Source organism: Saimiri boliviensis, chromosome 10, assembly GCF_048565385.1.
Source record: "Saimiri boliviensis isolate mSaiBol1 chromosome 10, mSaiBol1.pri, whole genome shotgun sequence".
Lineage (NCBI taxonomy): Eukaryota > Metazoa > Chordata > Mammalia > Primates > Cebidae > Saimiri > Saimiri boliviensis.
In genome coordinates, this window is record NC_133458.1 from 64,128,993 (window position 1) to 64,142,866 (window position 13,874).

At 36.8% G+C, this 13,874-nt stretch overlaps 1 protein-coding gene across 4 annotated transcripts in view; it reads left to right on the plus strand.

The window, feature by feature from the left end:
- Positions 1–13,874, plus strand: part of RUNDC3B (RUN domain containing 3B) — a 170,641-nt gene that overhangs the window by 97,279 nt on the left and 59,488 nt on the right. For all 4 annotated transcript variants that reach the window (XM_074379359.1, XM_003921167.4, XM_003921168.4 and 1 more), the window contains exon 7: positions 10,330–10,498. In XM_074379359.1, coding sequence (XP_074235460.1) covers positions 10,330–10,498 — 169 coding nt within the window. The remainder of the gene's footprint in view (positions 1–10,329; positions 10,499–13,874) is intronic.

A 13,874-nucleotide genomic window follows, 5' to 3' on the forward strand; every position in this document is an offset into this window, starting at 1 on the left:
AACTCATTTTTTATGGCTGCATAGTATTCCATGGTGTATATGTGCCACTTTTTCCTTGTCCAGTCTGTTGTTGATGGGCATTTGGGCTGGTTCCAGATCTTTGCTATTGTAAACAGTGCCGCTATGAACATATGTGTGTATGTGTCTTTATAATAGAATGATTTATAATCCTTTGGGTATATACCCAGTACTGGGATTGCTGGGTCAAATTAAATTTCTATTTCTAGGTCATTGAGGAAGCACCACACTGTTGTCCACAATGGTTAACTAGTTTACACTCCCACCAACAGTGTAAAAGTGTTCCAATTTGTCCACATCCTCTCCAGCATCTGTTGTCTCCAGATTTTTTAATGATTGCCATTCTAACTGGCATGAGGTGGTATCTCAATGTGGTTTTGATTTGCATTTCTCTAATAATCAGTGATATGAGCATTTTTTCATATGATTTTTGGCCTCATATATGTCTTCTTTTGAAAAATATCTGTTCATATCCTTCACCCACTTTTAGATGAGTTTGTTTTTTTCTTGTAAATCTGTTTTAGTTCTTTGCACATTCTGAATATTAGCCTTTTGTCCGATGGGTAGATTGCAAAAACTTTTTCCCATTCTGTTGGTTACCAGTTCACTCTAATGATTGTTTCTTTTGCTGTACAGAAGCTCTGGAGTTTAATTATGTCCCATTTGTCTATTTTAGCCTTTGTTGCCAATGCTTTTGGTGTTTTAGTCATGAAGTCCTTGCCTATGCCTGTGTCCTGAATGGTTTTTCCTAGGTTTTCTTCTAGGATTTTTATGGTGTTAGGTCTTATGTTTAAGTCTTTAATCCATCTGGAGTTAATTTTAGTGTAAGGTGTCAGGAAGGGATCCAGTTTCTACTTTCTGCACACTGCTAGCCAGTTTTCCCAACACCATTTGTTAAACAGGAAATCCTTTCCCCATTGCTTGTTTTTGTCAGGTTTGTCAAAGATCAGATGGTTGTATATGTGTGGTGTTGCCTCCAAGGCCTCTGTTCTGTTCCATTGGTTTATATCTCTGTTTTGGTACCAGTACCATGCTGTTTTGATTACTGTAGCCATGTAGTATAGTTTGAAATCAGGTAGTGTGATGCCTCTGGCTTTGTTCTTTTTGCTTAGGATTGTCTTGGCTATTCAGGCTCTCTTTTGATTCCATATGAAGTTTAAGGTGGTTTTTTCCAGTTATGTGAAGAAGGTCATTCATAGCTTGATGGGGATAGCATTGAATCTATAAATTACTTTGGGCAGTATGGCCATTTTCACGATAATGATTCTTCCTAACCATGAGCCTGAAATGTTTTTCCATCTGTTTGTGTCCTCTCTTATTTCCTTGAGCAGTGGTTTATAGTTCTCCTTGTAGAGGTCCTTTACATTCTTTGTTAGTTGTATTCCTAGGTATTTTCTTCTCTTTGTAGCAATTCTGAATGGCAGTTCATTCTTCATTTGGCTCTCTTTAAGTCTGTAATTGGTGTATAGGAATGCTTGTGGTTTCTGCATATTGATTTTGTATCCTGAGACTTTGCTAAAGTTGCTTATCAGTTTCAGGAGATTTTGGGATGAGATGATGGGGTCTTCTAAATATACAATCATGTCATCTGCAAATAGAGATAATTTGACTTCCTCCTTTCCTAATTGAATACCCTTTATTTCTTTTTCTTGCCTGATTGCTCTGGCTAGAACTTCCAATACTATATTGAATAGGAGTGGTGAAAGAGGGCATCCTTGTCTAATGCCAGATTTCAAAGGGAATGCTTCCAGTTTTTGCTCATTCAGTATGATATTGGCTATGGGTTTGTTGTAAATAGCTTTTATTATTTTGAGATATGTTCCACTGATACCTAGTTTATTGAGGGTTTTTAGCATAAAGGGCTATTGAATTTTGTCAAAGGCCTTCTCTGGATCTATTGAGATGATCATGTGGTTTTTGTCTTTGGTTTGGTTTATGTGGTGGATTACGTTTATAGACTTGCGTATGTTGAACCAGCCTTGCATCCCCAGGATGAAGCCTACTTGATCATGATGGGTAAGCTTTTTGATGTGCTGTTGCAATCAGTTTGCCAGTATTTTATTGAACATTTTTGCATCTATGTTTATCATAGATACTGGCCTAAAGTTTTCTTTTTTTGTTCAGTCTCTTCCAGGTTTTGGTATCAGGATGATGTTGGTCTCATAAAGTAACTTGGGAAGGATTCCCTCTTTTTGTATTGTTTGGAATAGTTTCAGAAGGAATAGAACCAGCTCCTCTTTGTATATCTCGTAGAATTCAGCTGTGAACCCATCTGGACCTGGAATTTTTTTGGTTGGCAGGCTATTAATTGCTGCCTCAACTTCAGCCCTTGTTATTGGTCTATTCAAGGTTTCAACTTCTTCCTGGTTTAGGCTTGGGAGGGTGCAAGTGTCCACGAATTTATCAGTTTCTTACATGTTTACTGGTTTATGTGCATAGAGTTGTTAGTAGTAATTTCTGATTGTAGTCTGTATTTCTGTGGAATCAGTGGTTAGATCCCCTTTATTGTTTTTTATTCCATCTATTTCTTTCTTCTCCTTTTTCTTTTTTATAATCTGGCTGGTGGTCTGTTTATTTCGTTGATCTTTTCAAAAAAACAGCTCCTGGATTTATTGATTTTTTGAAGGGTTTTTTGTGTGTCTCTGTCTCCTTAAGTTCTGCTCTGATCTTAGTTATTTCTTGTCTTCTGCGAGCTTTTGAGTTTTTTTAATCTTGCTCCTCCATCTCTTTCAATTTTGATGATAGGCTGTCAGTTTTAGATCTTTTCCTCTTTTCTCATGTGGGCATTTATTGCTATAAATTTTCCTCTAGACATTGCTTTAAATGTGTCCCAGAGATTCTGGTACATTGTGTCTTCATTCTCATTGGTTTCAAAGAACGTCTTTATTTCTGCCTTCATTTCATTGTGTATCCAGTGGACATTCAGAGCCAGTTGTTCAATTTCCATGAAGTTGTGTGGTTGTGAATTAGTTTTTAAATTCTGAGTTCTAATTTGATTGCCCTGTGGTCTGAGAGAATGTTTGTTATGATATCTGTTCTTTTGCCTTTGCTGAGGAGTGATTTACTTTCAATTATGTGGTCAATTTTAGAGTAGGTGCAATGTGGTGCTGAGAAGAAAGTACATTCTATGGATTTGGGGTGGAGAGTTCAGCAGATGTCTATTAGGTCCACTTGGTCCAGATCTGACTTCCAGTCCTGGATATTCTTGTTAATTTTCTGTTTCGTTGATCTGTCTAATATTGACAGTCTAATATTGGCAGTGGAATGTTAACGTCTCCCACTATTATTGTGTGGGAGTTTAAGTCTCTTTGTAGGTTGTTAAGAACTTGCTTTATGTACCTGGGTGCTTCTGTATTGAGTACATATATATTTAGGATCATTAGCTCTTCTTGTTGCATTGATCCTTTTACCATTATGTAATGCCCTTCTTTGTCTCTTTTGATCTTTGTTGGTTTAAAGTCCATTTTATCAGAGACTAGGATTGCAACTCCTGCTATTTTTTCTCTCCATTTTCTTGATAAATCTTCCTTCATCCCTTTATTTTGAGCCTATTTGTGTCCTTGCACGTGAGATGGGTTTCCTGAATATAGCACACTGATGGGTCTTGACTTTTTATCCAATTTGCCAGTCTGTGTCTTTTGATGAGAGCATTTAGCCCATTTACATTCAAGTTTAGTATTGTTATGTGTGAATTTGATCCTGCCATTTTGATGCTAGCTCGATTTTTTGCCCATTAGTTGACGCATTTTTTCATTGTGTTGATGGTCTTTACCATTTGGTACATTTTGGAGGGGCTGCTAGTGGTTGTTCCTTTCCTTGTTTAGTGCTTCTTTCAGGAACTCTTGTAAGGTAGGCCTGGTGATGACGAAATCTCTCAGCAATTGCTTGTCCATAAAGGATTTTCTTTCTCCTTCACTTATGAATCTTAGTTTGGCTGGATATGAAATTCTAGGTAGGCGTTTCTTTTCTTTAAGGATGTTGAATATTGCTCCCTACTCTCTTCTGGTTTGTAGGGTTTCTGCCGAGAGATCCGCTGTGAGTCTGATGGGCTTCCCTTTGTGGGCAACCCAAGCTTTCTCTCTGGCTGCCCTTAGCATTTTTTCCTTCATTTCACCCTGGTGAATCTGATGATTATGTGTGTTGGGGTTGCTCTTCTTGAGGAATATTTTTGTGGTGGTCTCTTTATTTCCTGGACTAGAATTTTTGCCTGCCTTGCTAGGTTGGGGAAGTTTCCTGGGTAATGTCCTGAACAGTGTTTTCCAGGTTGGATTCATTCCCTCTGTCACATTCAGGTACGCCTATCAAACATAGATTAGGTCTTTTCACATAATCCCATATTTCTTGGAGGCTTTGTTCATTTCTTTTCTCTCTGTTCTTGCCTTCTCATTTTATTTCATTGAGTTGATCTTCAATCTCTGATATCCTTTCTTCTGCTTGGTTGATTCAGCTATTGAAACTTCTGCATGCTTCGTGAAGTTCTTGTGCTGTGTTTTTCAGTTCCATCAAGTCATTTATATTCTTCTCTAGGCTGTTTATTCTAGTTAGCATCTCATTTAACCTTTTTTCTAGGTTCTTAGTTTCTTTGCATTGTGTTAGCACGTGTTCTTTTAGCTCAGAGAAGTTTGTTGTTACTCACCTTCTGAAGCCTGTTTCTGTCAATTCATCAGATTGATTCTCCATCCGTCTTTGATCCCTAGCTGGCGAGGAGTATGATCCTTTGGAGGAGGAGAGGCATTCTGGTTTTTGGTGTTATCATCCTTTTTGCACTGGTTTCTTCCCATCTTAGTGGCTCTATCTACCTGTGGTCTTTGTAGTTGGTGACTTTTGGTTGGGATCTCTGGGTGGATGTCCTTTTTGTTGCTGATGAAGTTATTTCTTTCTGTTTCTTAGTTTTCCTTCTAACAATTAGGCCCTTCTGCTGCAGGACTGTTGGAGGTCCACTCCAGACCCTGCTTGCCTGGGGTTCACTCATGGGAGCTGCAGAATAGTAAGGGTTGCTGCCGGTTTCTTCTTCCATTATCTTCTTCCCAGAAGGTTACCTGCCTGGTGTCAGCCTGAGATGTCCTTTATGAGGTGTCTCTTTGAGTATATGGGAGTCAGGGAGCTGCTTAAGGAGATAGTCTATGCCTTATAGAATCTCAAGTGCTATGCTGGGAGCTCCGTTGTTCCATGCAGAGCTCCTCAGCAGGTACTTTTAAGTCTGTTGTAGTGGAACTCATAACTGCTTCTTTTCCCAGGTGCTCTCTCTTTTAAAGGTCGGCTTTATTTATAAGTTCCTGTCATGCTGCTGCCTTTTTTCATAGATGCCCTGCCCCGTACAGAGTAGTCTAGTCACAGTCTGCCAGCAGAGACATTGCTGCGCTACCACAGGCTCTGCCCTGCTGCTGTGTGAACTGCCTTGATAGTGGTGGACTGCCTCAGTAGTGGTGTTTGCCCTTCCCCCCACTGAGCTGGACCATCCTGGGTCCAGCTGCGCTTGCTGCAAAACTCTCAATCCAGAGTGTTTCAGATTGCTTGTTTTGTCAGGGTGGTACCTGCCAAGCCAGATCACCTGGCTCACTGTCTCTGCCCCCTCTCTTTCAGTTGTATGGGTGGCTTTGTCTCCCAGGCATTCCAGGTGCCAGTTGAAATGGCCACACAGATTTGTGTGAGTTTCTGTGCACCAAGCCAGCACCAGCTGAAACCACTGTGCTGAAAACTCATTGTGCTTTTTGGCCCTGGAATCTCCTGGTTTGTGGGCAGTGAAAATTTGTTTGGAAATGCAGTGGCCACTTACCCTCTGCGTTGTTCTTGCTGGGAACTGCACTCCAGAGCTGTTCCTATTCAGCCATCTTGGATCCTCCCCGAGCCACATTTTCTTTATTCAGTCCTCTACTGATGAATACTTAGGTTGATCCCACTTATTTGCTATTGTGAATAGTGCTGTGATAAACATACAAGGGAGGGTATCTTTTGGATACAATGATTTCTTTTTCTTTGGGTAGGAAATCCCAATTCATCTGGTCCTGTGCTCTTTTTTTTGGGAGATTTATTATTATTATTATTATTACTGATTCATTTCCATTACTTTTTATTGGTCTATTCAGGATTTCTGTTTCTTCCTGGTTCAATCTTGGGAAGTTGTAGGTTTCAGAAATTTATTTATTTTTCTAGGTTTTCTAGTTTGTGTGCATGAAGAGGCTCATAAAAGTCTCTGATAATCTTTTTATTTCTGCAGTATCAGCTGCAATATCACCTTTATCATTTCTGATTGTGCTTATTTGAATTTTCTCTCTTTTTTTAATGGTTAATCTAGCTAGTGGTCTATTAATTTTTTTTAACCTTTTAGAAAATCAGCTTTTCATTTAGTTGATCCTTTGGGTTGTTGTGGGGTTTTTGGCTCAGTTTCATTCTGTTCTGCGCTGATATTTGTTATTTTTGTCTTCAGTTCCTTGAGGTTTAACATTTGGTTGCTCATTTGATGTCTTTCTATCTTTTTGATACATGCATTTAGTGCTATAAACGTTCCTCTTAGCTCTGCTTTTGCCATATCCCAGAGGTTTTGGTATATTATGTCTCTTTTAATGTGTTTCAAAGGGAATTTTGGATTTCTGCCTTATTTTGTTCACCCAGTGTCTTCCAGGAGCAAGTTACTTAGTTTCTGTGTACTTGTGTAGTTTTGATGGTACCTCATGGTATTGATTTCTAATTTTATTCCACCATGGCCTGAAAAGATTTTTGATATGATTTCCATTTTTAAAAATTTATTGAGACTTGCTTTATGGCCAACCATATGGTCAGTTTTGGAGAATGTTCTCTGCACAGATGAGAAAATATATATATTCTGCAGTTACTGGGTAGCATGTTCTGTAAATATCTATTAGGTCCATTTGGTCTAGAGTTCAGTTTAAGTCCAGAGTATCTTTATTGATTTCTGCCTCAGTGATCTGTCTAGTGCTGTTAGTAGGGTGTTGAAGTCCCCCACTATTATTGTATTGCCCTATATCATTTATTATGTCTAGTAGGATTTGTTTTACGAATCTGGGTGCTCCAGTGTTAGGGGTGTGTGTGTGTGTGTGTGTGTGTGTGTGTGTGTGTATGTGTGTGTGTGTATGTGTATATATATTTAGAACAGTTTTTTATATATGTATAACTTATATAACTGTTCTCATAATATAATTATATATTCATAGATATAATATATAAAAATTATAATTATATAATTATGTATAATATAAAAAAATAATATAAATAAATATAATTATAAATATAATTTTATATATTATACCTGTTATAATTGTTCTCATAATTGTTATCATGATATGAGAACAGTTATATATGTAACATTAATAATATATATAATTATATCATGAGAACAGTTATATCTTATATTTATGTTATAATATCTTATATTCCTGTTATATACCTTATAATTATATATTTATATAATTATAATAATTATGAGAACAGTAATATATAACAGTTATATATAAATATATATGTATTTAGAACAGTTAAATCTTCTTGTTGAATCAAACCCTTTATCATTATATAATGACCTTGTGTTTTTCACTGTTGTTGATTTAAAGTCTGTTTTGTATGATAGAAGAATAGCTATTCCTAATTGATTGTTTTCATTTTCCTGTTCCATGGTACATCTTTTTCAAACCCTTCATTTTGAGCCTGTAAGTGTATTTACCTGCTAGGTGGGTGTCAGCAGATGGTTGGGTCTTGTTTTTAATACAGCTTGTCAGCCTATGTCTTTGTGAAGCTATGTCAGATTCTGTTCCTGCCATAGCTTTGATAACTAGTTGCTTTGTAATCTCAATTGTGTAATTGCTTTATATGCTTTCTGAGCTTTGTATGTATGCATGCATTTATGATGGTGATTATTGTCCTTTTATTTCTATGTTTAGAGCTCCTTTGTTCATTTCTTATAGGACTTGTCTAATTATGATGAATTGCCTTAATGCTTGCTTCTCCAGGGAAAGACTATTTCCCCTTCATTGATGAAGCTTCATTTGGCAGTATATAAAATCCTTGGCTTGAATTTTTTTTCTCTAAGCAGGCTGAAGAAAGATCCCCAGTCTCTTCTGGCTTATAAAATCTCATTTAGCGTCTTTATAATCTACATTTTGAATTCTTTGTCATATCAGAATTTTCATTTTGGTTAGGCTCTATTCCTGGAGAGCTAATGTAATCCTTTGGAGATGTCCAAACATTCTATCATTTTGTGCTGCCAGAGTTCTTACACTAATTCCTTCTAATCTGAGGAAGCTCCCTTAAGGATGTTACTGTTAGGTATATTGTCTAAGATCATTTGACTGCATTTCTGGGTGCTTTCAGGTGGCCAAGGCTCTGTATGAGTCCTTGGTTATAGATAGCTTCCCCCCGCCCCCCGCCCCGTGGCTTCCTCCAATGCTGATTGTTTTAACAGTGTATTGGTCATATGATCCAACTTACTATCTTCTGCAGGGCTGAGATTATGTAGATCTCAGGGCACTTATCTCATATCCTAGCATTATGCCCTTCTGTCCCCTGGTTTTTCTAAATTTGGTGATGCAATTCAATCTCCAGTTCAGTAAGTTGCTCTTCAGGGTAAGAGCTGGCTCTCCTCCCTGGGGTATGCTGATGACAAGTGGGACCACCAGCCCTAACATGTGGCAGGAGTAGTTCATGGTAGGAGGCACTGAGGTCTTTGGGATGAGGGTTGAGAGGACTGCATCAACTCCTTGTCCTAGGCAGGCGGGAAAGCAGTCAGCTTCCCTGTCACAGGGCTTGTAACCTTCAGTTTAGACAGACGTTATCTTTAGGCCACAGTGTAACTGAGGTTCATGGAAAATGCCTGTCTGCTACCAACAAAATGGCCCCAAGGAAGAACCTTTTCACCCAGCAGGAAACAAACAGCACTGCTGGCAATCTGCTGTGCTATTTCAGGAATGATGCTACTCTGTGTAGGGAGAGGGAGATGAGCCCTTGTATTTTTAGTAGAGACAGGTTTTCACCATGTTGCCCAGGCTGGTCTTGAACTTCTAGTCTCAAGTGATCCACCAACCTTGGCCTTCCAAAGTGCTGGTATTACAGGCATGAGCCAATGTCCCCAGCCCCTTATTTGTCTTGACTGGTTCTGAACATCTGGCTTTTGGTTATTGAGTTTAACTCATTTAAATTTTGTGTAATTACTTTTGTTCTAGGGTTTATTTTCTTTGGCAGGTTTGGTTGTTTTTTGGTTTTGTTTTGTTTGCCCCTTCATTTGACAGATTATAGTTTCTTTGAATACTCTCAATGTAATACAGACTGTTCTTATGCTTCTACTTCTTACCTGTTAATTGCTCACATTTTAAATTTTGTTTTTCCATGTTTCTTTTTAAGTATATTAACACCAGTATTTTTCTTCTTTTTTAAAATTATACTTTAAATTCTGAGATACACGTGCAGAATGCGCAGGTTTGTTACAAAGTTATACATGTGCCATGGTAGTTTGCTGCACCCATCAACCCACCATTGAGGTTTTAAGCCCTCCATGCATTAGGTATTTGTCCTAATTCTCTCCCTCCTCTTGCTCTCCATCCCACAACAGGCTCTGGTGTGTGATGTTCCCTTCCTTGTATCCATGAATTAACCCCAATATTTTTCTTGTAAATTGGACTGTCATCTTAGCACACTTTAATCTCTATTGAATTTTTCTTCTACCATTTTTTTTTTCACCGTACACTCTGCTCCCATGCCATACTCACATCCTGGAATTTTCGATATGGATTGTGATGGATGTTCTCTCTACTCCACCTGTGCTTGTCCTTGTTCCCTTCAGTAGGAAATGCTGAGGAGTGACTGGATCTTCTGAACCTGTTGTTATCTTCTCCTTGCTAAAGCTGAGCTGATCTTGACACACTACCCTGTGTTATACCCCTGTGTTATTAGCTGGAACTGCTGTTTTTTCCTTCTGTTGAAGATTGGGCAGGCGGTACCTACAGCAGTGAAAAACACCAGATAGAAGGCTGTTTTCAGCACATCTAGAATTTCTGGTTCTCTTCTCTGGAAATCATTTCTCTCTCCTTTGGGCATTCTTGGTTTATCTGTTAATTCCTTAGATCTGTAAACCTCATTTGAGCTTCTGTAGTATCTCTAGGGTTGGTTTCTTAGGAGTCAGCAGCCCATGCTAGCTTGCCATTTTTTTCAGGAAGCTAAAATCTTTATAATATGATTATAATTTTGTATTTAGTGCTGAATATTTTCAAATTTGTTCACCATATCTTGCAAATATAAAGGTGTTTAAGAATCAAGTTGAACCATATTTTTAACTTTATTTTCTTAAAATTTTGATCTTCCCAGTTCTGATAGTATCAGCAGTGATGAGGAGGAGCTAAGGACTTTGGGAAGCAGTGGTAGTGAAAGCAGTACTCCAGAGAATGTCGGACCTCCTTTCCTCATGGATGAGAACAGTTGGTTCAACAAGTGTAAGAGAGTTAAGCAAAAGTATCAGCTTACCCTGGAACAGAAGGTATTTTAAAATTGTCAAAACACATTTAATTTGATTCTAGTTATTCTCTTTGAACTGTCACTGCCAAAACATTTTTAACTGAGTAAAATTATGTATCCATTGCTGCTTCTATTCTGTTTTTGAATTGGCCTCGTCTTAATGAAAAATCAGACAGTTGAAGGAGATGCTTTTATTTGTTAAAGTTTTTCCAATTTTATGTTTTAACATAAAAAACAAGCCATTATTTTTCCATAAGCAATTTAATTTATGTATCTGAGATTTTAGTTTCTATGATAAATTTTATAAAAGATTATTAGTTTGTAAAAATGTAGTGATTGCCTAAGCACATACATCTGTTTTTTAAAAATTAGATATTTTAGCAGCTCTTGTGTGTTAAGCACCGTACTAGGCAAAGTGGAGTATATAACAGAAAGCAAACAAGCTCTATTATTTTAAGGAGTTTATAACTCTTTTTTTTTTTACTGTATTTTCTATTTTTCCCTTTTCCTCTTCTTTTAACATCGTTATTCAAAGATGATATATATAAGGAAAGCCCAATGGAATTAGTGATAGAAATATTCAAAAAATTAAAAATGCAATGGGGAAAATTGTTATAACATAATTTTACATATACAAGTAATTTTATCTATACAGATAGCTATTGCTTAGAAACTATTTTAAAATCCCAATTATATTAGCTATAAATATTTGCATAATGCATATGAAGAAAACTTTTCATGTTCTACTGAGATGTGTGGTACCAGCAAGAATGCAGACTAAGATAATCTGAAAGTATCTTCATTACAAAAATCTAAAAATGCTGAGTAGAATACAATTGTTTAAAAGATTAATTCAGAGCTACTCTCTCAAGAAAAGGAATTCACTAAGGATCAGAAACATAGACCTGAGACAAGAATATGTGCATATATTAAGAGTACTGTAGGACCCAGGGATGGGAGTGAAGGCATAATTAATCTAGAAACTTGCATTTTAACATCAACAGGGAAACAACAGGTATATGTCCCTGTCATTCAAGGTAGAAATTGAACCTAGAATGCAGGAGTGAGATGTAAAATGGCAGAGTAAAGAAATAAACTTGTAAAGAAACCCTGACTACATGAAATAGCAAAAATAATGACCAGTATAGGGGTGACACTGGTATACTGAAATAAGTTTAATGATCTGTTTTAGAGGAGATGGAAACAGAAGCCCTCATTTGTAGTGTTTGCCAATTTTTCTATGATAAATACTTCCATCGTGGCCAATTTAAAGCTACCAACATTGAGATACGATCTCATGCCAGTTAGAATGGTGTTCATTAAAAAATCTAGAGACAACAGATGCTGGAGAGGATGTGGAGAAACAGGAACACTTTTACACTGTTGGTGGGAGTGTAAATTAGTTCAACCATTGTGGAGGACAGTATGGTGATTCCTCAAGGATCTAGAAATAGAAATTCCATTTGACCCAGCAATCCCATTACTGGGTATATATCCAAAGGATTATAAATCATTCTATTATAAAGACACATGCACACGTATGTTCATTGTGGCACTGTTTACAATAGCAAAGACCTGGAACCAACCCAAATGCTCATCGATGATAGACTGGACAGGGAAAAAGTGGCACATATACACCATGGAATACTATGCAGCCATAAAAAATGATGAATTTGTGTCCTTTGTAGGGACATGGATGAACCTGGAAACCATCATTCTCAGCAAACTGACACAAAAACAGAAAATCAAACACCACATGCCCACACTCATAGGTGGGTGTCAAACAATGAAAACAGATGGACACAGGGAGGGGAGTGTCACACACTGGGGTCTACTTGGGGACTAGGAGAGGGACACCAGTGTGTAGGGAGGTTGGGGAGGGATAACATGGGGAGAAATGCCAGATATAGGTGATGGGAATGGAGGCAGCAAACCACGTTGCCATGTATGTACCTATGCAACAATCCTGCATGTTCTTCACATGTACCTCGGAACCTAAAGTGCAATTATATATATATATATATATATATATATATATATATATATATATACACACACACACACACACACACTTAAATAAATAAAATAAAATAAAGCTACCAATATGATATCACTGAATGCAGAATTAGAGATGTACAATAGAACACCATTACATAATATTTCTACTAAGATAGATGAAATAGATGTAAATGACTAAGAACATAGATAATAGTTAAAATATGGTGAGATAATTAGAAAGTGACTAATTTTGTGTAGTTACTAGCTTTGTGTTTGATATAGTTATAAATTGATATAGTTTAATTTTTAATAACACCAATGTTTAACAACGGACTTAAATTTCTGAAATTTAAGTCAGTTCTTAAGAGCCTATGCTAGCCAGCTGCAGGCCACCATTGGGAGTATGAAAGCAGAGCAGAATTATAATAATGACTAAAAATATCAGAAAGCATGAGAGAGGATAATTGAAGCTAGTGTTTTGAGGTCTTTGTAATATAGTGAAGATGGTTAGAGACATTCTTTAATGTGCATGTCTGTTTCCCAAATTATCATTTAGAAATTGCAGTTAAGAGAACTGAAGTAGAATGTTTAATTTTCAAACTAGTAGAAGGGGGAAAAAGGAATAATTAAAGCTTGATCAATATATTAGAAAGGAGCACATTAGAAAAAATAAGGATAGTGAAAAGAGAACACAAAATGCAAATTACATATAACCAGAAGAGTCAACACCACCATAAAAGTAAATGGCAGAAACTTACCAGTCAAGAAAAACTCTTAGATTTATTGAAAATGATTATAAAATTTAGCTGTATGCTATTGATAAGAGAGAGACATAAAATAAAATGTCACAAAAAAGTTGAAAATAGGGGGATAAATATACTAGACAGATACTAAAAGAAATCTATGTCAATATCATTAAACATAAACATTAAGGCAGGAAGCATTATTAAGACTAAAGGAAGACATTGCCTTTTTTTTAAAAGTAAGCATTTACCAAGAATATATATCAGTGCTAAATTTACATTCATTTAACAATATATCCATGAAAAATATGAAGCAAAAATTAATTAGATATCCAGAATAAATTGGTAATTCCATAATTATAATAAGAAATTTTAATGTCTTTCAGAGCAATTTATAGATTGAGCAGATACAGTGAACTTCAATAACAATTAATAAACTTGATCTAAAATATATTAAATGTTAACAATTAGAGTATGTAATCTTTTCAAGCACACATGGAACAGCTATAGTGTTGTTTTTTGTTTTTGAGATGGAGTCTCCCTTTGTCACCAATGCTGGAGTGCAGTGGTGCTATCTTGGTTCACTAAACCTCCACCTCTTGAGTTCAAGAGATTCTCCTTCCTTAGCCTCCCAAGTACCTGGAACTACAGGCATGT